This window comes from Salvelinus sp. IW2-2015, linkage group LG13, assembly GCF_002910315.2.
Source record: "Salvelinus sp. IW2-2015 linkage group LG13, ASM291031v2, whole genome shotgun sequence".
Taxonomy (NCBI): domain Eukaryota; kingdom Metazoa; phylum Chordata; class Actinopteri; order Salmoniformes; family Salmonidae; genus Salvelinus; species Salvelinus sp. IW2-2015.
In genome coordinates, this window is record NC_036853.1 from 29,300,094 (window position 1) to 29,326,763 (window position 26,670).

At 44.2% G+C, this 26,670-nt stretch overlaps 1 protein-coding gene across 1 annotated transcript in view; it reads right to left on the reverse strand.

Annotated features, from left to right (window-relative positions):
* The window catches only part of LOC111971168 (trafficking protein particle complex subunit 8), a 69,016-nt gene that overhangs the window by 11,727 nt on the left and 30,619 nt on the right, over nt 1–26,670 (reverse strand). Inside the window, exons 10-23 of the mRNA XM_023997954.2 lie at nt 26,117–26,210; nt 25,882–25,888; nt 25,736–25,841; nt 24,988–25,119; nt 24,321–24,545; nt 18,973–19,078; nt 17,009–17,203; nt 15,517–15,692; nt 15,197–15,271; nt 14,914–15,040; nt 14,377–14,534; nt 13,370–13,857; nt 8,690–8,840; nt 8,320–8,416 (exon numbers count right to left, since the gene is read on the reverse strand). Of these exons, the coding sequence (XP_023853722.1) occupies nt 8,320–8,416; nt 8,690–8,840; nt 13,370–13,857; nt 14,377–14,534; nt 14,914–15,040; nt 15,197–15,271; nt 15,517–15,692; nt 17,009–17,203; nt 18,973–19,078; nt 24,321–24,545; nt 24,988–25,119; nt 25,736–25,841; nt 25,882–25,888; nt 26,117–26,210 (2,137 nt within the window). The remainder of the gene's footprint in view (nt 1–8,319; nt 8,417–8,689; nt 8,841–13,369; nt 13,858–14,376; nt 14,535–14,913; nt 15,041–15,196; nt 15,272–15,516; nt 15,693–17,008; nt 17,204–18,972; nt 19,079–24,320; nt 24,546–24,987; nt 25,120–25,735; nt 25,842–25,881; nt 25,889–26,116; nt 26,211–26,670) is intronic.

Consider the following 26,670-nt stretch of genomic DNA (forward strand, 5'->3'; position numbering starts at 1 on the left):
TTCCAAAGGTGTGGCAATCTTTACCAAGGATCCCCTTCAGTGCTCGGTTGTCTCCACCAAGTCTGTCCCCAAACAATTTGATTTGCTGGTTTTAAGCATTAAACCTTCAAATAGCTCTTTGTTGACTGTTGCTGGGTGTTATCGTCCTCTATCAGCACCAGCCTGTACCCTATATGCCCTAAGCTCTCTCCTGGCCCCTTACACTGAGTCTGAATTTGTCCTGCTAGGTGATCTAAACTGGGACATGCCTAAACCACTTGACCAAGTGCTAAAGCAATGGGACTCCCCAAATCTTCCCCAGATTACCAATCCCACAAGGTATGACTCAAAACACTCAGAAAAGGCTACTCTCCTCGATGTTATCCTCACAAATTATCCTGAGAGGTATCAGTCTGGTGTTTTCTGTAATGACCTTAGTAACCACTGTTTTACAGCCTGTGTTCGTAATGGCTGATCAGTGAAACGACCTGTCTTGATTGGTCATAGACGCTTGCTAAAAACTTGAATGAGTAAGACGTTCTTTATGACCTGGCCTCTAAACAGGTATGGAATCAGCTTGATCCCTTCTGTCGAAGACACTTGAACCTTCTTTTTGATATTTTCAGTGACATTGTTAACAAACACGCATCCATTAAGAAAATGAAAATGAAAAACAGGTTCAGCCCCTGGCTCGACCGTGATCTGGCAGTTACTCCACTTCAAGAATTGCATTTGGCGAAAGGCTCGGCACACGCATACACTCAGGCTGACTGGCTCTCGTTCAGGCAAATGAGAAATAAGTGCACTTAGACTATCCGGAAGGCCAAAGCTAGTTACTTTAAGGAGCAGTTCTCTCTGTGGGTCTAACCCCAAGAAGATCTGGAAAACGATTAAAGACCTGGAGAATAAACCCTCGTCCTCACAGCTGCCCATGTCCCTTAACGTTGATGATGTGGTTGTTACTGACAAGAAGCACATGGCTGAGCTTTTTAAATCACTTCATTAAGTCAGGATTCCTATTTGACTCAGACATGCCTCCTTGCCTGTCCAACATTTCCTCATCTCTTGGAAGGCAGCCACAGTTCATCCTTTATTTAAAAGGGGGAGATCAAGCTGATCCTAACTGTTACAGGCCTATTTCTATTTTTCCCTGTTTACCAAAGGTGTTGGAAAACTTGTCAATAATCAATTGACTTGCTTTCTTGATGTCTATAGTATTCTCTCTGGTATGCAATCTGGTTTCCACTCAGGTTATGTATGTGTCACTGCAACCTCAAAAGTCCTCAATGTCACAATTGCCCTTGATTCTATTTTTATTGACTTGACAAAAGCTTTTGATACCATTCCATTCTTGTGGGCCGGCTAAGGAGTATTGGTGTCTCCGAGGGGTCTTTGGCCTGGTTTGCTAACTACCGCTCTCAAAGAGTGCAGTGTATGAAGTCAGAACAGCTGCTGTCTCAGCCACTGCCTGTCACCAAGGGTGTACCCCAAGGCTCGATCCTAGGCCCCACGCTCTTCTCAATTTACATCAACATAGCTCAGGCAGAAGGAAGCTCTCTCATCCATATATATGTAGATGATAGTCATGCTCAGCTGGCCCCTCCCCGGGATGTTTTGTTAAATGCTCTACAACAAAGAATTTTAGTATCCAACAAGCTTAGTCTACCCTTAACCTTGTTCTGAACACCTCCAAAACAAAGGTCATGTGGTTTGGTAAGAAGAATGCCCCTCTCCCCACAGGTGTGATTACTACCTCTGATGGTTGAGAGCTTGAGGTAGTCACCTCATATAAGTACTTGGGAGTATGGCTAGACGGTACACTGTCCTTCTCTCAGCACATATCAAAGCTGCAGGCTAAAGTTAAACCTAGACTTGGTTTCATCTATCGTAATCGCTCCTCTTTCACTCCAGCTGCCAAACTAACCCTGATTCAGATGACCATCCTACCCATGCTAGATTACAGACATATCATTTATAGATCGGCAGGTAAGGGTGCTCTCAAGTGGCTAGATGTTCTTTACCATTCGGCCATCAGATTTGCCACCAATGCGCCTTATAGGACACATCACTGCACTCTATACTCTTCTGTAAACTGGTAATCTCTGTATATCCGTCGCAAGAACCACTGGTTGATGCTYATTTATAAAACCCTCTTAGGCCTCACTCCACCCTATCTAAGATATTTACTGCAGCCCTCATCCTCCACATACAACACCCGTTCTGCCCGTCATATTCTGTTAAAGGTCCCCAAAGCGCACACATCACTGGGTCGCTCGTCTTTTCAGTTGGCTGCATCTAGAGACTGGAATGACCTGCAACAAACACTCAAACTGGACAGTTTTATCTCAATGTCTTAATTCAAAGACTCAAATCATGGACACTTACTGACAGTTTTGGCTGCTTTGCGTGATGTATTGTTGTCTCTAACTTCTTGCCCTTTGTGCTGTTATCTGCCCACTAATGTTTGTACTATGCTTTGTGCTGCTGCCATGTTGCTACAATGCTGTGTTGTCTTCTTAGGTCTCTATTTATGTAGTCTTGTGTTGTCGTGATGTGAGTTGTCATATTATTAATCCCAGCCCCCGTCCCCGCTGGAGGGTTTTTGCCTTGCCGTCATTGTAAATAATAATTTGTTCTTAACGGACTTGCCTAGTTAAATAAAAAAAATAAAAAAACGCACCCTTGGACTGTATGAAGGCATGCTAATAAATGATTTAGCTATGTATCAGACAAGGCCAGCTCTCTTTACTGCTAACAAAGAGCATATTTTAAAATGTCAATTGTTAAGTTAACCAATTAAAGTCTAAGAGTGGGTGATGATTCAGAGAGCTAACAGGTTGGCTGCTCTCCCTGCATGCGCACACACAAAGCTATAAAAGCCATCTAATGTTCTAACACATTGATGTTCTTTTCAGCTCACTGATTACCATTATGGGCCATCTGCAGCTCAGTTCTAAGTGGATAGTGTGTGCGCGATTTGTGTTCTAAGCCCACGGATATGTGTGTGTGATTAACAAATAGTGGTGGGGGGGAAACAAGTTACTTATCATGTTATTATTTTTTAGACATAATATTTAACTCGAATTTTGTAAAAAAAAAAAAAAGAAAAAAAAGTTTACACAATGAAACATTAGGAACACTTGCTCTTTCCATGACAGACTGACCAGGTTAAAGCTATAATCCCTTATTGACGTCACCTATTAAATCCAGTGAGTCTGTCAAGAACGGCAACGGTGCTGGGTTTTTCATGATCAACAGTTGGTGTGTATCAAGAATAGTCCACCACCCAAAGGACATCCAGTCAACTTGACCAATGCTTCCCACAGTTGTCAACATGGGCCAGAATCCCCTTGGAATGCTTTCGACACCTAGAATCCATGCCCTGACAAATTGAGGCTGTCAACTCACTATTAGGAAGGTTTTCCTGTTTTGGACACTCCTACTCATTCCAGGGTTTTTATTTTTTATATTTTCTACATTGTGGAATAATAGTGAAGCCTGTGGAACTGTGAAAACTGTGAAACAACACATATGGAATCATGTAGTAACCAAAATAAGTGCTAAATCGAAATATATTTTCAATTTTGGATTCTTCATAGTAGCCACTATTTGCCTTGGTGACAGCTTTGCACACTCTTGGCATTTCCACAACCTGCTTCATGGAGGTAGTCACCTGGAATGTATTTCAATTAACAGGTGTGCCTTGATAAAAGTTAATTGTGGAATTTCTTTCCTCCTTAATGCGTCTGAGCCAATCAGTTGTGACAAGGTAGGAGTCGAGTACAGAAGATAGCCCTATTTGGTGAAAGACCAAGCCCATATTATGAAGGTCAGTCAATCCGGAAAACTTCCAAGAACTTTGAAAGTTTCTTCAAGTGCAGTCGCAAAAACCATCAAGAGCTATGATGAAACTGACTATCATGAGGACCACCACAGGAAAGGAAGACCTAGAGATTACCTCTGCTGCAGAGGATAAGTTCATTACAGTTGCCAACCTCAGAAATTGCAGCCCAAAAAAATGCTTCAAAGTTAAATGAACAGACACATCTTAACATCCAACTGGTCAGACGAGACTGCGTGAATTAGGCCTTCATGGTCGAAATGCTGCAAAGAAGACAATACTAAAGGACACCAATAAGTAGTAGAGATTTGCTTGGTCGAAGAAACACAAGCAATGGACATTAGACCGGAAGAATGTGTCCTTTGGTCTGTTTAGTCGAAATTTTAGACTTTTGGTTCCAACCGCCGTGTCTTTGTGAGACGCAGAGTAGGTGAATGGATGATCTCCGCATGTGTGGTTCCCACAGTGAAGCATGGAGGGGGTGCTTTGCTTGTGACACTGACTTATTTAGAATGCAAGGCGCACTGTATTTCTGATCAATTCTATGTTATTTAAATGAATTATTTTGTTGCTTTTCTATCAAAAACAAGGTCATTTCTAAGTGACCCCAAACTTTTGAACAGTAGTGTGTGTGTGTGTATTTAGAAATGTCCTTGTTATTGATAGAAAAGCAAAAAAATGCTGTCCATTAATATGTTATATATATATTTGCTACTGTATGTAGCCTTACCAAGCGCTAGTCGGCTGTACCTGTGTCAATACTTTATTATTTTCTTCATCCTATAGCTTGTTTTCCACTTTTTTTCTAGTGAACCAACACATTTTCATCACTTCTACTACCCCTGAAGTAGAAGTCTCTCTACAGCAGACATAGTGAGCAATATGTTTGGAACATCAAATTGCAGTATTGAATCGCAATACATATAGAAACGTGAGAATCTCATTACATATCGGCACCTAAGTGTTGTGATAATATCATAATGTGAGATCCTTGGCAATTCCCATCCCTATTAACAAACAGCAATTACTATTATAGAAGGAAAACATGATGTAGCTTAATGTATTGTATGGAGCCAACTAGCACTTCTACGCCAGCCGCAGGCTGTGAACTAGTATGATCGCAGAGGAACACAGAAAGGAAGAGGGAGAACAATGGAAAGAGGGGGAGGAAAGGATAAGAGATAGTATTGGCAGAGGAGTGTGGATATTGACGCTGTGTGCATTATCGAGTCATCCTGCTGTGGCTAATTAGCTCGTCAGCAGTGTGGCGTAGCACACCTACTGGGGCAGCTGTCTGCAAGACACACAGACTAGAGGAAGAATAACCCCCACAGATAGCCATTCTGATTAAATGTGAATGTGTAATGTTATGGGGGCAAGTCTACTGTGCTGGGGGGTTCTCTTTTCCACTCTGTTCTGGTCACTGCCACCTTATCAGACATGGAATTGTGGCGGTATAACAGAGCAAAAATGAGCAAAGTGACCGACTTCCAGACATGCCACCCCTGTGGTGTGTGTGGTGATTCCTGAAACTATAATATAACACACTGAGCAAAGGGGGTGGCTTAAAGTTCACTCTGCACTCGGCTATGTGTCCTGGCCACCGACCATGCCACTGGTCATCAGTCATGAAGCTGGTTCCCACGGGGATAGTTTAACCAGCCTCGCAGAGAGCTGAATAACATGACCTGGATCTGAATCAAGGTACACTATATATACAGACAAAAGTGTGGACACCGCTTCAAATTTGTGGTTTCTGCCATTTCAGCCACACCTGTTGCTGACAGGTGTTTAAAATCGAGCACACAGTCATGCAAACTCCATAGACAAATATCGGCAGTAGAATGGCCTTACTGAAGAGCTCAGTGACTTTCAACGTGGCACCATCATAGGATGCCACCTTTCCAACAAGTCAATTGGTCAAATTTCTGCCCTGCTAGAGATGCCCTGGTCAACTGTAAGTGCTGTTATTGTGAAGTGGAAATGTCTAGGAGAAACAATGTCTCAGCAACGAAGTGGTAAGCCAAACAAGCTCACAGAACAGGAGCGGCGAGTAATGAAGCGCGGTAGTGACACATACAGTTGAAGTCTGAAGTTTACATACACCTTAGCCAAATATATTTAAACTCAGTTTGACAATTCCTGACATTTAATCCTCGTAAAAATTCCCTGTCTAAGGTCAGTTAGGATCACCACTTCCTCCAAACATAACGATGGTCATTACGGCCAAACAGTTATATTTTTGTTTCATCAGACCAGAGGACATTTCTCCAAAAAGTACTATTCATGTCCCCATGTGCAGTTGCAAACCGTAGTCTGGCTTTTTTATTGCGGTTTTGGAGCAGTGGCTTCTTTCTTGCTGAGCAGCCTTTCAAGTTATGTGGATATAGATACTTTTGTACCCGTTTCCTCCAGCATCTTCACAAGGTCCTTTGCTGTTGTTCTGGGATTGATTTGCACTTTTAGCACCAAAATACATTCATCTCTTGAGATAGAACGCGACTCCTTCCGGAGCGGTATGACGGAAGGAGGTACATCCACAGGTACGACTCCAATTGACTCAAATGATGTGGAGGTCTACAATTATTTTCTGAGGTCTTGGCTGATTTCTTTTGATTTTCCCATGATGTCAAGCAAAGAGGCACTGAGTTTGAAGCTAGGCCTTGAAATACATCCACAGGTACACATCCAATTGACTCAAATTATGTCACTATGACCCACTGGAATTGTGATAGTGAATTAGAAGTGAAATAATCTGTCTGTAAACAATTGTTGGAAAAATGACTTGTGTCATGCACAAAGTAGATGTCCTAACCGACTTGCCAAATCTATAGTTCGTTAACAAGAAATGTGTGGAGTGGTTGAAAAACGAGTTTTAATGACGCCAACCTAAGTGTATGTAAACTTCCGACTTCAACTGTACTGCCAAGTTCCAAACTGCCTATAGAAGCAACGTCAGCACAATAACTGTTCGTTGGGAGCTTCATGAAATGGGTTTGCATGGCCGAGCAGCCTCACACAAGCATAAGATCACCATGAGCAATGCCAAGCGTCAGCTGGAGTGGTGTAAAGCTCGCCGCTATTGGACTCTGGAGCAGTAGAAACGCATTCTCTGGAGTGATGAATCACGCTTCACCATCTGGCAGTCTGACGGACGAATGTGGGTTTGGTGAATGCCAGGAGAACGCTACCTGCCCGAATGCATAGTGACAACTGTAAAGTTTAGTGGAGGAGGAATAATGGTCTGGAGCTGTTTTTCATGTTTCGGGCTAGGCCCCTTAGTTCCAGTGAAGCAAAATCTTAACGCCATAGCATACAATGACATTCTTACTTACTTACTTTATTGTCCCCATGGGGAAATTTTGTAGATGATTGTGCTTCCAACTTTGTGGCAACAGTTTGGGGAAGACCCTTTCCTGTTTCAGCATGACAGGATTTTGCTTCACTGGAACTAAGGGGCCTAGCCCGAAACATGAAAATCAGCCCCAGACCCCCGTGCACAAAGCGATGTCCATACAGAAATGGTTTGTCGAGATCGGTGTGGAAAAACTTTAAGAAAAAAAACTGGCCTGCATAGAGCCCTGACCTCAACCCCATCGAACACCTTTGGGATGAATTGGAATGCCGACTGCGAGCTAGGCCTAATCACCCAACAGTACCCGACCTCACTAACGCTTGTGGCTGAATGGGGGGCGGTTGCATAACTATTGGATAGCATAAAAAGCCACCAATTGTAAGCCACTCTGGATAAGACTGTCTATTAAATGACTAAAATGTGATTCTAAAATGTTCTGTGACTTAGGAGCATAGACCAAATGAAGGGCTCCTGAGTGGCACAGTGGTCTAAGACACTGCATCTCAGTGCAAGAGGCATGCATCACTGCAGTACCTGGTTCGAATCCAGGCTGCATCACATCCGGCAGTGATTGGGAGTCCCATAGGGCGGCGTACAATTGGCCCAGTGACGTCCGGGTTTGGCCGGGGTAGGCCGTCATTGTAAATAAGAAATTGTTCTTACTTGCTTAGTTAAATAAAGGATAAATTAAATAGTCAAATCAAGGTAGCCCCTCCAAACAAGTAAACCTCACTGATCAAACCACCAAAAGGCATCAATCTAATGAACTTAACAGCTGTGCAACACAACCCAACACATCAAACCAATCCAGTGGATGAAGTGAAACATTCCTAAGCCAGTCTGCCACATGGCTAACTAGGAAATGACTTAGTTTCCACAGACAAGATATCACCTAGTGATAGACTCCTCAGCAACACAAAAATCTAAATCAAATCCTTCCAAATTAAATGACAGAAAGACACAGAGTGAAAGAATTAAGAGAAAAGAGTGAAATGCCACAAACTGAAACTTCTTAAGTCAAGCATCTTTGAATGGAAATGCACAAATCAAAAGCTGAGACCGAAATGTTAGTCATCCAGTAAATGAGTTTAAGACTATTTGTAGTCCCTTCTGAGATGGCTACGGAGAGCAGAGAGGGACAAACCTTTGTCTTCTGCTGGGTTTATACACTTGTGTAGTCTCCACTGTTTACTGCTGCTAGAGACCTGGGCAATGTGAAACTCACGCACCCCAGCCTCGCTCTGTAGAGAGGGAGAGAGCGCAAATATGTATCATAACGACCAGCATTTAAAGTCAACACATTGAACAGCAATGTCTGTCATAACCTTCATGTGTACATCAAATCTTCACATCAGCATACTTGTACATTACACAAAAGCGGAACCTTGAATAACAATGTTCCATCAAACATCAGCTTAACAGCGAGTGATTGTGTGACTGAAATAGTATGTGTGTGTATGAGTATTACAATGGAACGTGTTAGTGTGTGTATATAGCATGCTTGTGGAGCTCACCGAGTTGATGTTCTCCACGTCAACAAACACCAGCATGCTGCCGTTCCTCTCCTCCTCCTCCTCAGGCAGTGTGTTACTACGACAAGCTGTGGCCCGAACAGACAGCGAACGACTCGCACAAATAAATACTGTGTGACGCAGCACCCTGTGACTAGGGAGAGAGAGAGGGGTTTGAGATGGAGGAAAGCAGAGGACATGAGTGGAGTGACAGAAGGAGAGCAGAAGTTAGATGGAGGGATGGTAAAAAGAGAAACGGGTGGAGGGATTGAGATTGAGTTCATGTAATGCATTTCCAACTCATAATCGTCGTGCTTAGTAATGCAGCCGGCTCACCATAATTGTACCTACAGAAACCACATTACAAGTAAAACATTTGATTTAAACAGATGATCAGGCACATTCTGTAAAATGTGAAAGGTCCTTTAACAGAAAAATGTATTACTTTCTAAAATAGAATGATATGGCTTTTCAAAAGTGCCACAATTTGATCTCATTCGATCTCCAATGAGCAAATGTTTTATTTTATTTCACCTCATTGAACCAGTTGAGAACAAGTTTACAACTGCAACCTGGCCAAGATAAAGCAAAGCAGTGCGACACAAACAACAGAGTTACACATGGAATAAACAAACGTACAGGCAATAACACAATAGAAAAAATCTATATACAGTGTGTGCAAATGAGGTAAGATTAGGGAGGTAAAGCAATAAACAGGCTGTAGTGGTGAAGTAATTGCAATTTAGCAATTAAACACTGGAGTGATAGATGTGCAGAAGATGAATGTGCAAGTAGAGATACTGGGGTAAAAAGGAGCAACAAAAAAACAATACGGGGATGAGGTAGTTGGATGGGCTATTTACAGATGGGCTATGTACAGTACAGGTGGGCTATGTACAGGTGCAGTGATCTGTGAGCTGCTCTGACAGCTGATGCTTAAAGTTAGTTAGGGAGATATGGGTCTCCAGCTTCAGTGATTTTTGCAATTCGACCCAGTCATTGGCAGCAGAGAACTGGAAGGAAAGGCGGCCAAAGGAGGAATTGGCTTTGAGGGTGACCAGTGAAATAAACCTGCTGGAGCGCATGCTACGGGTGGGTGCTGCTATGGTGACCAGTAAGCTGAGATAAGGCCGCGCTTTATCTCGCAAAGACTTATCGATGACCTGGAACCAGTGGGTCCGGCGACGAATATGAAGCGAGGGCCAACCAACGAGCGCAAACAGGTCGCAGTGGTGGGTAGTATATGGTGATTTGGTGACAAAACAGATGGCACTGTGATTACTCAGCAAATTGGATGTAGTCTGAGTGTTGGAGGCTATTTTGTAAATTACATCACCGAAGTCAAGGATCAGTAGGATTGTCAGTTTTACGAGGGTGTGTTTGGCAGCATGAGTGAAGGATGCTTTGTTGTGAAATAGGAAGCCGATTCTAGATTTAATTATGGATTGGAGATGCTTAATGCGCGTCTGGAAGGAGAGTTTACAGGCTAACCAGACACCGAGGTATTTGTAATTGTCAGAACCGTTCAGAGTAGGTGATGCTGGACTGGCGGGCAGGTGGGGCCAGCAATCAGTTGAAGAGCATGCATTTAGTTTCACTTGCATTTAAAAGCAGTTGAAGGCCACGGAAGGAGTTTTGTATGGCATTGAAGCTCGTCTGGAGGTTAATTAACACAGTGTCCAAGAAGGGCCAGAAGTACACATAATGGTGTCGACAGAATAGAGGTGGATCAGAGAATCACCCGCAGCAAGAGCAAAATCATTGATGTATACAGAGAAAAGAGTCGGCCCGAGAATTGAACACTGTGGTATCCCCATAAAGACTGCCAGAGGTACGAACAACAGGAACTCCGATTTGACACACTGAACTCTGAGAAGCAGTTGGTGAACCAGGCGAGGCAGTAATTTGAAAAACCAAGGCTGTTGAGTCTGCCAATAAGAATGTTGTGATTGACAGAGTCGAAAACCTTGGCCAGGTCGATAAAAACGGCTGCACAGTATTGTCTTTTATCGGTGGTGGTTATGATATCGTTTAGGACCTTGAGCGTGGCTGATGTGCACCCATGACCAGCTCGGAAACTAGAATGCATAGCGGAGAAGGTACGGTGGGATTGGAAATGGTCGTTGATCTGTTTGTTAACTTGGCTTTCAAAGACCTTAGAAAGGCAGGGTAGGATAGATATAGTTCTGTAGCAGTTTGGGTCTAGAGTGTCTCCCCCTTTGAAGAGGATGACTGCGGCAGCTTTCCAATCTTTGGGGATCTCAGACGATACGAAAGAGAGGTTGAACAGGCTAGTAATAGGGGTTGCAACAATTGCGTTGGATAATTTTAGAAAGAGAGGGTCCAGATTGTCTAGACCAGCTGATTTGTAGGGGTCCAGATTTGGAACTCTTTCAGAACATCAGCTATCTGGATTTTTCGGTGATGACAGTGTTTCCTAGCCTCAGTGCAGTGGGCAGCTGGGAGGAGGTGCTCTTATTCTCCATGGACTTTACTGTCCCAGAACAGTTTGTGCTACAGGATGCAAATTTCTGTTAGGAAAGCTAACGCTAGCTTTTTCAAACTGCCTGTGTATATTTGTTCCTAACTTCCCTGAAAAGTTACATATCGCGCGGGCTATTCGATGCTAATGCGGTACACCACAGGATGTCTTTGTGCTGGTCAAGGGCAGTCAGGTCTGGAGTGAACCAAGGGTTATATCTGTACATGGTTGCATGAATACAGTGGAGGTAAACCTAAGCATTGAGTGACGATGAGAGAGGTTGTCTCTAGAGACACCATTTAAAGCAGGTGAGGTAACCGCATGTGTGGGAGGTGGAACAAAAGGTCTAGCTAAGGCATATTGACCAGGGCTGGAGGCTCTACAGTGAAATAAGACAATCACTAACAAAAACAGCAATGGACAAGGCATATTGACATTAGGGCGAGGCATGCGTAGCCGAGTTATCATAGGGACCAGTGAGTAGCTAGGCGAGCTGGAGACACGGCGATTCAGACAGCTAGCGGGCCGGGGCTAGCAGAAGGGCCTTAGGGGGACGTCGCGACGGAAGAGTCAGTTGTAGCCCCCGCGGATGGTTACGTCAGCAGACCAGTCGTGATGGATCGGCAGGGCTACGTGTAGGCAGTAAAATGGTCCAGGCCAATTGGCAAAATAGGTATTGTAGCTGGCAAAATAGGTATTGTAGCCCAAGAAATTGGCTGATGGACCTCTTCAGCTAACAGTCCGATATGCTCTAGACAGCTAGTGGGCCGCGGCTAGCAGGCTAGCGGATGGGCCTTTCAGGCGACGTTGCAACGGATGAGCCTGTTGAAACCCCCTCGGGCAGATTACTTCGGTAGACCAGTCGTGATGGATCGGCGGGGCTCTGTGTCGGCAGTAAAAGGGTTCCAGGACAATTGGCAAAATAGGTATTGTAGCCCAAGGAGTGGCTGATGGACCTCTTCAGCTAGCCGGGAGATGGGCCTAGCACGAGGCTAGTTCCAGGCTAACTGGTACTTGCTTCGGGACAGAGACGTTAGCCAGGAGTAGCCACTCGGATAGCAGCTAGCTAGCTGCGATGATCCAGGTGAAAAGATTCAGAGCTTGCAGTAGGAATCCGGAGACATGGAGATTTGGTGGAGAAAAAGCAGTCCGGTATGCTCTGGGTTGAATCATGCTGTGCAGACTGGCAGGAGTTGACTGGGCTAAGGTTAGCTGATGACCGCTAGCAGTGGCTAACTGACTACTAGCTAGTTAGCTGGCTAGCTTCTGTTGGGAGTTCTGGTTCTAAAGTATAGAGCATACCACATTGGGTGAGGTGGGTTGTTGAAATGTTGAAATTGAGGTTTAAAATTGTAAAAATATATATACACGGGACACAACAAGACAAAGACGTCAGAACTGCTACGTCATCTTGGGTCTGACTACAAGCAGTGAACACTGATTTTAAAGCAAGACTGACACATGCAGGTGTACATTCAGGATAACTAGGAGACTTAGAAATACACACCTGTATTGAAATGATACCCAATACGCTTCAGGCAGTGCTTAAGTTTGGCCGGTACTCATCGTAAGTTTTCTACTGCTTGACTACACCCATCAAGTCCACTCGAACAGAATAGTTGCTCTAAAATATGTGAAATTAAAACTTTTTCATTCAACTACTTTCTCCCCTTAGCGCTTCGTGTTACACTATTTGGCTTGTGCAATGTGTATTGACTAATGAGTGAATACCAGTCTTCTCTTCCTGATCTTAACTTGTGTAGTTTTGTGTGAAGACTTCAAACGTAGGCAGCTTTCACAATTTCTTTTTAGGATTCTATCAGCTCCATTCCATCTTTTATTTAAAAAATTATAATGAGATAGTTTCTTGCATTCATGTCTTGCATCAGGCAGCTTCCCCAAGGTCCTACCTGAATAGAATAGCCTGCTCTCTCTTCTACCTGATTAACAGGCAGCTCTCTCCCATTTCTGGATGGCTGGTGTAAGCCTAATGTGCAATGAGTAAGAGGCTTCTCTCTTTAATAACTCTGCCCTATCGGATTATGAAAGGTTGCTCTTTCGCTCTCCCCAACCTGATTTGGATTCTCTCCCCTGCTTTAATGGCTGGTCCAATGTGGCTTTTCAGTACGCAGTGCGTATCATACTTTCTTCTTGAATAACTCTCCCATACCTGATCTTGGCTTGTGTAGTGAATATCCTACCTGATCTTGCCTCCCTTCTCGGCGCTCTCGTAGTAGAACAGGAAGTGGATCTCGTGGACTCCTTCCTGGTCCGGTCCTCTCAGCCACAGGGGCAGCTGGGTAGATTCTCCAGGCTTTAGTGTCCCCTCTCCTAGAGGGATCTCCGTTATCCCTTTACCCCCCATACCCGCACCGGACACTCCTCCTCCCCTCAACCCTGTCCCTGACCCAAAGTCCCCCTCTGAAACCAGTGTCACCGCGGCAACAGACCCGGGCGTGGCGCCAGGGGGTGTGGCCAGGGTCTTGTAGGCAGAGCAGTTTTCAAAAGAGGTGGGGCTGAGGGGGGTGAGAGGTGTGGCTAAGGAGGAGCTTCCAAAGGTAAAGAAGTCTGGGTGCGTGGACGCCACCCGCAGGCCACACAGGGTAACGCGACTCATGTTACAGAACTCCACGTAAGCCTTCCTGATCTCACCACATAGCAGGGCAGTAGGGAACTGGAGGAAGAATACCTGGGGGGGAGAAATGGGAGAGCGAGGAAGACGGGTGGGATAGTGATAGAGAAATGGGGACAGAGAGAGGTTAGTTAGTGTGTGACCAGTTACAGTGTAACAGCCCTTCTCATGAGATTGGCAGATATATAAAGCAGTGATAGGGAGGGACTTGGCTGCCAGTCATTTGAATATAGACTAGTCTGAATCCATCCCATAATTACTCATATACTGCCCAGTTCAATCTAAATGGTAATACATCGCAGAAATTGAAAAAGTAGATGGGGAAAAATGGTAGATGAAATCTACCACAGACCAATTCACATCGCTGGTATGAAACCATCAGTCATACAGGGAAAGAGGAGGGCAGACAGCAGAGGATAAAGGACGAGCCCTGAATCAAACATTTACCCCCTGGCCATTCCTGTGAATCTAAGAATTACTTCCACCAATCCAATCCTCTCAGATCTACAGAAGTGTCCAGTGAGTAGGGACCTAGAGATCAAGGGGCTAAGGGTTGATTTGGAATTGAGTGAATACCTCTAGCAGGGGCATGGGAGGGGTGATGGTGGGGTCAAGACGTCGGTCAGGACCGTGACTGACTGAGGTCTTCTCCTCTTTGGTCTGGTTCAACCGCGGTCCCTGGATCTCTAGGTCCTGTCGACCACGAACTGAAGTCCCCTCTGCCGCTGAGGGACCTGTTGAGAGGACCGCAACCGTCAGGTGAGCGGGACCAAAACAGGATTATAAACCAGGTGGTTCAAGCCCTGAATGCTGATTGGTTGAAAGCCGTGGTATATCAGGTCCTATTCCTCATGAATGACAGAAAATTACTATTTACTGGTCTAGGTACGTTTGTAACCCGTTTATAATAGCAATAAGGCACCTCGGGGGTTTGTGGTATTATGGCCTATATATCACAGCTAAAGTCTGTATCCAGGCACTCCGTGTAAGCTGTGCTAAGAACAGCCCTTAGCCATGGTATATTGGCAATATACCACACACCCTCGGGCCTTATTGCTTAATTATTGTACTGGTTTCACTGTGTGTGTGACTACATGACCATGTGTATGTTACCTTCGCTCTGTGAGGCTGCGGTGCTGTTAATAGTAGTGTCTCCAGTAGAGGAGGTGGAGGCCAGGTTATAGACTAGACCCAGGATGTTGAGCTGACCGGTCTGGTGGGGCAGCAGCTTCAGACGAGCCTGAGGGAGGTGACAGAGAGGAATCAGACAGAAGAAATTGAAAGACTTTTAAGAAGAAAAAGAAGAGCGACTGAGGGTCGGACATAGAGAGAAGTCACAGAAAATTAGGGTGAGAGGAAAGACAGCAAGAAGAGAGAACCATAAAACGCAGCTTACCAATTTCGTCTCCTCAGGGCTCAGGTAGAACTCTGGGATGACTTCGGTGGCAATGACGTCATCTTTCTGTGGGGTCTGCAGCAAGAGGGATTGTAAAAAGTAGAGGTTAAATGAGCCTGCTGATGACATTTGCAGACATGACGAGCCGATTGAAGAATAGTAGGGTCATATTCAACAGGCACCAAACGAAAGAAAACATACTGAAACTGTGGGACTTATCCAATAAGAAAAAGGTGTTTTGCTACAGTGTGTACGTATGAATACGACCCTGCTCTTACAGCACTGTAGCCTCAAAGACCAAAGGTAACACACACTCTTACCCTGGGAACGCTGGCCTCCTTCTCGTTGCTGATGGCCACAGCATCTCCGACCGAGTCTTCCTGCGGATGCGGTCGATTGAAGTCTTTGAGTGTAAACTTCCACAGCAGCGAGAGGTCAGAGAGAACCAGTGGAACCTTTAGAGGGTTCCGGAACACCACCTCAACTATGATGGGTTCTAGAGGGAGAGAGAGAGAGAGGTAGAGCGAGCGACGGGGGTAGAGCGAGCGACGAGGGGCGGGTAGAGCGAGCGGCGAGGGGCGGGTAGAGCGAGCGGCGAGGAGCGGTTAGAGCGAGCGGTGAGGGACGGGTAGAGCGAGCGGGTAGAACAAGCGGCGGGTAGGGCGAGCGCCGAGGGGCGGTTAGGGCGAGCGCCGAGGGGCGGGTAGGGCGAGCGACAAGCAACGAGGGGGGCGACGAGCGACCGAGCGACGCGGGGTCAAGCGAGGGAGTTAGCGGCGAAAGGGATAGCGAGGTAGCGGCAAAAGGAAGAGACAAGAGGAAGGGAGCAGGATAAGAACATAGACAACACAACTTCTAAAATGTATTAAATTACTAAAATTGTCAATCTACACAATATACCCCATAATGACAAAGGGAACTCAGGTTGAGTAATTTTTTCAGGTTTGAGACCGGAGTGCTGGAGTCGCCTCTTCACAGCTGACGTTGAGACTCGTGTTTTGCGGGTACTATTTAATGAAGCTGCCAGTTGAGGACTTGTGAGGCATCTGTTTCTCAAACTAGACACTCCAATATACTTGTCTTCTTGCTCAGTTGTGCACCGGGGCCGCCTCCATTTCTCAGAACAAGAATAGACTGACGAGTTTCTGAAGAAAGGTCTTTGTTTCTGACCATTTTGTTATCGAACCCAAATGCTGATGCTCCAGATACTCAACTAGTCAAAAGAAGGTCAGTTCCTTTAATCAGAACAACAGTTTTCAGCTGTGCGAACATATTTGGAAAAGCGTTTTCCAACGATCAATTAGCCTTTTAAAATGATAAACTTGGATTAGCTAACACAATGTGCCATTGGAACACAGGAGTGATGGTCATTTACAAGATTGTCTACACTGTATTTCTGATCAATTTGATGTTCATTTAAAAATGGACATAAAATGTGCTTTTCTTTCAAAAACAAGAACATTTCTAAATGACCACAAACTTTTGAACGATATTGTACATTTGCAAAAAATGACAGAAAACTGTTTTTGCTTTGTCATTACGGGGTATTGTATGTAGATTGATGAGGGAAAAAATGTGTTAAAAGTCAAGGTGTCTGATTACTTTCCGAAAGGCACTATGTGAGGATAGTGAATGTAATACTATTTCTAATGTGCGTGTGGTTGTAGGTGAAGGGTTGTGTGAGTGGGCTAACTCTCAAGCTATCAGACTTAAAGTTGAATAGAAGACAGAGAGAGATGAGGGAGTGGGATAAGAAAAGAAAGCCGTGCTAAAAGGAGGAGGGATGAGAGACAGGAGTGCCAGTGTAGTTACCCTCCACAACAGCAAGTGGGAAGCGGAGGTTGTCCGTCTGACTGTTCAGGCAGCACTGGGTGGGTTGAAACGTTGCCGGAACGACACCACGTTTTGCGGCGGCAACCACCTGTTCCTCGAGGTCCTGCCACATGGCAGCTAGGTCCCGGTCAAACTCCTGGTCCAAGGACACGTGGGTGGCTGCCTGCTTCTCACCTGATTAATAAATCAATATCACAATCAATTAGGGATGCAACGATTCACCGATATGCATCAGTTCTGAAAATACCTCATTTTGTGACAACTGCATCCTCTTCTTCAGTGTCGAACTAAGCATGTCATTGTGTTGACAGTCATTGATCTACAAGTCATTTTGCATGTAAAAAACTAACAGGCATTATCAGTAGCGTAGCCAAACTGTGCGCAGCTTCGCGTGCTGCCCAATGAGGTAGGCCTATTCCTGATCTGATATGTCTGTAAAATGGCTTGCGCAAAGCTGCTTTATAAGTTGAGTGACAACCAATGTAAATTAACTGGGTTATGTTTATCAACTGCGCCGTTGAAAATGATGTTTTACCGGAATGAAAGTAGCCTATGCTACTGCCAGAGAAAACTCTTATCTGGCTATAGGTAGGCGACACGCTGATCAGGGCTCACATTCAATTTTATTTTGATTGTTCAGGTTCACCATCAGCAATCTTTTAAGCAAAACTACTAAAACTATCAGTATATATGGTCATTTTTAGATTTACAAGATAAAGTTAATCATTTCACAACATGGACAGCAGAAAAGAAGCAGAGTCCGTCAAAACTTCCAAACTGTCAAAAAATAACAGGATTATGAGATGGGTCGAAGCCAATAAATATATAGCAGTACTTCGGATATGTCATAGCTAATTTAAAAATATAAATATTGATAAATTACACTTTAAATCTGCAAAAATGACTAATTGATGGCTGATTGTGATTTCAGATCAAAAGTGGGGAGGGGACAAAAAGCAAACATTGCCCCACCCCCTAACTGATAGTGGTGTGGTAGATGCCCAGTTTCCCCTATGGCTCAGCTCAGAATAGCACCAAATCATTTCAAACTAAAACATATCGTTCCTGTGTCATATCGGAGCCCATGTATCTAGATGCGTATCAAATCGTCTTGAAAGTGAAAGATGCACATCCCTACAATTAATTGATCAATCAGGTCATTATGGATCAAACCAGCACTATGCAGTAGCACATAATACATAGTGCAATAATACAACTGGGAAAAAATGGCTATATGAGTTGGTTGGTGCAAAAGGGATACAAACATACACACTCCTACAAACATTCCATAAATGTCACACACTCTCTTGTTGGCTCTGTTGTCACAGAGTGTCAGGGGATAAATTACTCATCTAACTTCATGTTTATGTGACCTTCAGTACTCAACACCAACACTCCTCACTTATGACACACACACACACGTATGTAACGGTATGCCACGTCTCAAACCCCACAGGACAATACCTCCTTTTGTGCTGAAAATGTGTTTTTGAAATGTCTTCAGGCCATAGTAATCCTAAATTAAATATCTAAGGACAGAGGGTATGGTAGGAAATTAAAATATGTTTTGTTTTGAGGGCCGGTTTAAATGAAGCAGCTGTAATCAGTGGACGGCAGGAAGGAACTTTCTTCATCCCAGGCAGCCACACTTTGGCAATGTCTGAAACGGCACCCTATTCCCTACTTGGTCAAAAGTTGTGCACTATATAGGGTGCCATTTGGGACATGGTCTTTGACTCCTCTGATCTTCATTCAAAGTTTGACTCTTTAATGACGAAGATAGTCGCTCAGCAGCAGTGCGCAAACACTAGACGTACGTCTCGTTTCACAGTCTCAAAACGCACATTTAAGTTCACACACACAATGCACTCTGTCTCACTGCTATTTTTTGCAGCTTGAAATGTATGATTGGTGAGCAATGTGTGTGTTTGTCTCAGTCTTACCCTCTGCCAGGCGGCGTTCATGGCCGAAGTAGACCCTGGTGGCAGAGCTGTTGATGCAGGGTAGGGGCAGCTGGGGTAGCGCCACCTCACATGCCCCCGTAACATTCTGGAGGAAAAGGTACAGAGCAAGGAGACACTGTTAACACACAAGGCTGTGACGGTCTTGGAATGAGGTTACAGAAATTGGCCAGGCCAACGTGCACGGGGGGAGGGAACGACGACTCAAAAGAAACACGTGGCTTTTCTCCACAACTACACTATTGTGTAGCATTTCATTATTATTCAAGTTAATATTACTTCTAAATATTAGTCTAGTATACAAATTAAGAAATGCCAGATTAGAGAGAGGATTGTCACATTTTCGTATTGACACAACTTAATACGGCTATCAGACTCAAAAGAAACGTGCAATTTCACTATTGCAATACACTTAGTGTACACACACAGTACCAGAGTTCTGTAGTGTGTACAGTAGGGCACTGACGACAACAGTATTGCGACAAGGAAACAAAATACGAAGTGGATGTGATTTCTTTAGGAAAACAGCCCTAATATTAGGGGTGAAAGTAAGGCGGTACAATCCGGTAATATTGGGGGTATGCCGTACCGGTAAAACATGAGCCCATCACAATAATTAAAGCAAAATGTCAAGTAAAATCTAGGCTATTACACCACTTTCTATCACTTCTGCATTTCAGATGCATGAAAAATTTGCGAACGGAGTAGAAAAAAAGTTTGTATAGCCTACTCTCCAAAACGCGATTCGACGAGAACATTGAAATTTGGCCAAAACCGAGACATGTGCAGACAGCAGTGGATGCATAAATTCTGGCCTAATGACGATTGCCAAATGTCGTGACAGTTTTTGGTGTTTTGTGTAAGAGATGTCTCTTTCCATTCACCACTGTTTGGAGGCTGGAAATATCTTGCAAGTGAATTGAACGTGTGCAGGTAGCCTAGTAAAGAAAAACTTTGAAGTGATTGTTTGACAATGCGATGAAAACATGACTGGTTGTGTTAATACCACAATAAAAGGTAATGCATTCAAAAAGTTAAATGACAAATCTTTACGACTAGGCCCACAGAGAACCTATTGAATTAATAGGGATTCTATACTGTATCCAATTCTATGATTACGCCCATACATTTTTTGGGTGCACGCCCATATAGGAGGTCCTGTACCGGGAAGAAAATGTATTCTCTGTTCACCCATGCCTAATGTAGAAAACAACATGTTTTTGTCATCCAGAGTCCTATCCATATTTATTTATTGTCCAAGCTATAGCACACTATTCTACATACCGCAAGTTTTTAAAAGGCCCAAAATAAAAGGAAATTTGTGGGGTTTTTTTATTTTTAGATACATGTTCCATCTTAAATAACCTATCAAAATAACTGCCTCATGTCTTTCTGGGTAATGGAGTCCTGAGGGACAGCAGGCTAGCCAATGATTCGCTCCCACTGGCTGGAGCGAACCCGGGACTGAGTCAACATGCCTCCACTCTAGTCGGGAGGGCCAGGGGACAGAGTAATGTCCCGATACCCGATTTTTGACTTTGATACCGATACCAGGGTTAGTACCACGATGCTTGATACCAAAACAACACCACAGCAAAAAAAAAGGACTGTAGAAGAGCTGTGAGAAGGTCAGTTGTTATAAAGAAATTATATGGGTTCCCAAAAGAACTGATCTTTATCAAATCTAATTTCATACGACGTATATTTTTTGGGGGGAAAGTTCAGATTCAGGGCTAGCCATTAAAAAAAGTATGATCCACAGATCTAAGTAGGGTTGGATGGGATCCAAAATTTTTAAACCGCCAAACCATACCGCAGTATATGGTATTACCAAAATGTGCACACAAGGGGCATTATTTCAACAAAAAAAACAAGGATCTTGATCAAGGAGGGGATTGAATGTCTCTTCTGTAACCAAGCCCTTGATCTTGACATCCAGGCACTTAGCTTGAGAGTTAGCAAACCAAATGCACAGCTGGATATAGTTTATTTCACACATCTTAGATTACTCATAGGTACTTATACACTGAACAGAAAATACAAAAACGCAACATGTAAAGTGTTGGTCCTATGTTTCATGAGCTGATATAAAAGATCCCAGAAGTGTTCCATATGCACAAAAAGCTTATTTCTCTCAAATGTTTGTTGCCGAATGTGTTAACATTCCTGTTAATGAGCATTTCAACTTTCCCAAGATAATCCACCCACCTGACAGGTGTGGCATATCAAAAAGATGATTAAACAGCGTGGTCAACAGGTGCACCTTGTGCTGGAGACAATAAAAGGCCACTTTAAAATGTGCAGTTTTGACAACACAATGCCACAGATGTCTCAAGATTTGAGGAGCACGAAATTGGCATGCTGACCGCAGGAATGCCCACCAGAGCTGTTACCAGAGAATTTCATGTTAATTTCTCTACCATAAGCTGCCTTCAACAACGGTATTGAAAATCTTAGTCGGTATTTCGAAATATACGAGTACCGGGGTATCACCCAAACCTCGACCTAAGTGAATTTGAACAACCCTTAACTGGAACAGAATATGTGACCGTGGCATCACAACTTAAACATTTTATGTTTGTTCACAGACTGCATTTAACACCAAGGAAACCTTTAACAATGAAATTGGCCCCAACTCCCAACTGTTCACTGTGTACCATAAAATCAGGCTGACACATTCCTCTGTAATTATGTTGGAGTGCCCTGCAGTTAAATGCTTCTGGGACAAAGTTACAAAATTAATTTAGAAGTGCATGAATGTAAAAATTAAGTCTGCTATGTTGCTTAATGATAGCATTGTTGGTTAGGGGCTCGTATGTAAGCATTTTACTGTAAGGAATAACTGTTGTATTCGGCGCATGTGACTAATAACATTTGATTTGAGCTCCTTGAATCTGATTGCTGGCAGGCAGCACTGTTGCAAAAAAGATGTTGGCTCTTAGATGGCAATCAACTCACGCTTTCCAACTCGCCAGTGGTTACAGTTACTATTAGAAGTTATAACATTTTAATTATCAACAGCGAGAATGAATGGTGCTAGTCAACTACTGTATACTTGGCTCTGTAAAGAATTCTCTCAGCTAAAGTCCAACACCAACAAATAAACAAACAATCTATGAAGTGCAACAGATACACTGTAGACACACACACAGCACTCTGGACTTTATCCAAATGTTATTACGTTACAGCCTTATTCAAAAAAAAAAAAAATGTTTGTCCTCATCTATCTACACACAGTACCACATAATGTGGAAAACAGGTAGTAAAAAAAACAGAAAAACCTTATTTACATGAGTATTCAGACCCTTTGCTATGAGACTAGAAATTGAGATCAGGTGCATCTTGTTTCCATTGATCATCCTTGAGATGTTTCTACAACTTGATTGGAGTCCACCTGTGGTAAATTCAGTTGATTGGACATTATTTAGAAAGGCACACACCTGTCTATATAAGGTCCCACAGTTGACAGTGCATGTCACAGCAAAAACCAAGCCATGAGGTTGAAGGAATTGTCTGTAGAGCTCCGAGACATGGTTGTGTCGAGGCACAGATCTGGAGAATGGTACCAAAACATTTCTGCAGCATTGAAGGTCCCCAAAAACACAGTGGCCTCCATTCTTAAATGGAAGAAGTTTGGAACTACCAAGACTCTTCCTATAGCTGGCCGCCCAGCCAAACTGAGCAATCGGGAGAAAAGGGCCTGGGTCAGGGATGTGACCAAGAACCCGATGGTCACTCTTGACAGGGCTCCAGAGTTCCTCTGTGGATATGGGAGAACCTTACAGAAGGACAACCATCTCTGCAGCACTCCACCAATCAGGCCTTTATGGTAGAGTGGACAGACGGAAGCCACTCAGTAAAAGGCACATGACAGCCCACTTGGAGTTTGCCAAAAGGCTCCAAAGGACTCAGACCATGAGAAACAAGATTCTCTTGAATGCCAAGTGTCACGTCTGGAAGAAACCTGGCACAATCCCTACGGTGAAGCATGGTGGTGGCAGTATCATGCTGTGGGGATGTTTTTCAGCGGCAGGGACTGGGAGACTAGTCAGGATCAAGGGAAAGATGAACGGAGCAAAGTACAGCGAGATCCTTGATAAAAATTATCCAGAGCACTCAGGACCTCAGACTGGGGTTAAGGTTCACCTTCCAACAGGACAACGACCCTAAGCACACAGCCAAGATGACACAGGAGTGGCTTCGGGACAATTCTCTGAATGTCCTTGAGTGGCCCAGCCAGAGCCTAGACTTGAACCCGATCGAACATCTCTGGAGAGACCTGAAAATAGCTGTGCAGCGACGCTCCCCATCCAACCTGACAGAGCTTGAGAGGATCTGCAGAGAATAATGGAAGAAACTCCCCAAATACAGGTGTGCCAAGCTTGTAGCATCATACCCAAGAAGACTCAAGGCTATAATCGCTGCCAAAGGTGCTTCAACAAAGAACTGAGTAAAGGGTCGGGGGGGTATGTATTTCTTACTTTAGTAATTTTTTTGAGTGACAGCCCATGTTAAATAAACTGAATATACACAGAGTGTACAAAACATTAAGGACACCTTCCTAATATTGAGTTGCATCCACCCCTTTTGCCCTCAGAACAGCCTGAATTCGTCAGGGCATGGACTCTACAAGGTGTTGAAAGCATTCCACAGGGATGCTGGCCCATGTTGACTCCAATGCTGCCCACAGTTGTGTCAAGTTGGCTGGATGTCCTTTGGGTGGACCATTCTTGATACACATGGGGGAAACCCAGCAGCATTGCAGATCTTTACACAAACCAGTACACTTGGCACCTACTACCATACCCAATTCAAAGGCACGTAAATCTTGTGTGTCTTGCCCATTCACCCTCTGAATGGCACACATACACAACCCATGTCTCAATTGTCACAAGGTTTAAAAATCCTTCTTTAACCTGTCTCCTCCCATTCATCTACATTGATTGAAGTGAAATCAATAATAGATCATAGCTTTCACCTGGATTCACCTGGTCAGTCTATGTCATGGAAATAGGTGTCCTTAATGTTTTGTACACAGTGTATGAATTTATATGAATATTGTACCTGTATACGATGCAACACTACGACAGCCTGTGTCATTCCAGTTTATCACACCATGGCCTTGTTCAGGGGTATAGAGGTACTCTAAGGAAGGCTTCCTGAGCCTCCCTGTGGTAGGCTGTATTAAGGTAATATTGAGGTTATGTATAGGTTGTGTTGTGATCTTGTTTCCTTGACTCCCTGCTGTGGGGTTGTAATAATGTGCTAACGCTGTGGAAAGGTTGTTTTTAGGTTGTGATAGGATTTTATTAACATTGTAAGTGTGTTACCTTGTAGACGTAGAGGTATTCCCGGAGGAAGGCTCCCTGCTGTGTGGAGGTCTGCTGGCTGTCATTGGTGAGGATGTGTCTGAAGGCTGTGACAGCATTCTCTGGTTGGCGCAGGGTGAAGGACTGGCGGCCGATAGTGAAGTTGATATGGTCTTCAGCCAGGGACCAGCCTTTACCCTTATACACCTGCATGGCCTGGCAGTAACACCGCAACGCATGGCGCTTCTACAGGGAGGGAGAGAGGGGAGAAGATACAGGAGGGGATAGAGAAACAGCAGAGGGCAAGAGGAAGACCGAAGAAAGCGGAGGGGAAGATAATGACAGGTAGAGAGAGGAGGGGGAGAAAACAATCAACACGCTCCATCAAGAGTTCTGAAATGGAATGCTCTAACAATTCTAGAACTTTGAAGACGTCAGGCCTCCCGCTCAAACGGGGTTTCAGAAGGACAGAAACCATATCACCCGTCTGACCCACCAGTCACTCCTGTCTCACCTCGTCTCAGATCACCACATTGTTTTTAAAAGGCCTGATTGGTGTTTACACACCCACAATTCCTCTTTAACAGGAATTTACATACCCAAGTACATGGTACCTCCCTGTTTCGCCCTCTTCAGTTGCATGTCTACAGAACAAAGCCTAACTTTAGCCTCTTTCAGTCCCACTCACCTGCCCTGCCTTGCTGAAGCGGTGTCCTGCCAGGATCATGTGGAAGGCAAACTTCCTGACCATGGGGTTCCGCATGTTAATGAAACAGTGGGCTGCCTGCTCCAATAGGAGGGCAGAACGCAGGTCAGAGTCCTGGGAGGGAGATAGACAGGGTTATACAGGTTAGCTAATACCTTGGACATGCCACACAACATTTTAATTGAACTTTTAATTATACAGGTTAGTCTAACTTGTTTGCAAGAGAAATCTGTTCAAGACGGCAGTAACATTACAAACATAAATATAGGCTACACGTAACAGTGATTCGCTACAGAATTACACAGAGCCAGAGGTTAATCGACAGTGTAAAAACAAAGAACCTGATACAATGATAAATCAGAAGTAGCGTCTAGAGCCCGATCAATGTTTATTTGGGTCCAATACCGATTCCTTGGGGGGGACAAGCACTTATCGATACTGTTTAACAGCGAGGAAATTAAATCATTACTCCACAATGAATTGTCATAAATTGCCGATCCAACAGAGCAATTGTCTAAGAAAAACGCTTCACATGTTGACTTCTTACATTGTGACAACAATGACATGAGAATGGCCGCAAGTGTTCAGATAAGCACGAGACTTTTTCCATCCCATTTACTGATTATCGGTGGAATTATAGGCGAATAACGATATAGCGTTAGAAGGCCAATATTGGCCGATAATATCAGTGACCCGATATATCGGTCGTGCTCTAGTAGAGTCTTCTCACCTCACTGGTCATCTTGATGAGGAGGGTAGCAGCATCAGAGTACTTGGCCTGACTCTTTAGTATCTCAGCACTGAGCAGAGCACAACGTTCAGCTAGGACCATGTTCCTGTATGGGGGGGAAAGACTTTCATAAAACATTCTTACACACACACACTACCACACTACCACAGGGGTGAGAGCCTATTGTAGTTTTGTGGCTTGCATGCGGCTTTTCAGCTATGAGGCTGGTTATTTTAGCCTACTGGGCATTGTTAGTCAATGTGCAATTTTGTGACAGCACATGAAAGTGTGTGTGTGTGTGTGTGTGTGTGTGTGTGTGGTGTGTGTGTGTGGTGGTGTGTGTGTGTGTGTGTGGTGGTGTGGTGAATGTCGTACTTGGACAATCTCTGTAGGTCTGTATTGCCGTGTCCATGTAGTGTGCTGGATACGGCCTTGGAGCCCCAACTTGTAGAAACGCAGACACTGCTGCCATCTCCTACAGACAGAGAGATGAGTGAGACGGATGGATGCAGAGAGAAAGAGGGGGGAGATAAGGGGAAAGAGATGAATGAGAGAGAGGAGAAAGAGAGCAGAGTGAGAGAGGGGCAGCAAAAGAAGAGAAAGATAATCATTTCAAATATATTTCTCATATATCCATACAACCATCAGTGTTGAGTGTTATAAATGGTGGGTGTGATGTGGCTAGGTATCAGACACGTGAGGGGCGGTCACGGTTCCAGACCATCGGACTGCCATTAATATTCTGGCTAAACACACACACACACCTGTCTGCCATTAATATTCCGGTGACCCAGAAAGCCATGAGGCGTGGCAGCATCCTTAAAACCGCAGGATGCTAGGACGGGCAGCAGAGGGCAGGGAGATCAATACGGTGTGTGTGTGTGGCCATTTTCCAATATCATTCAGTGTTGTATATCTGTCTAGGGAAAGTAAGA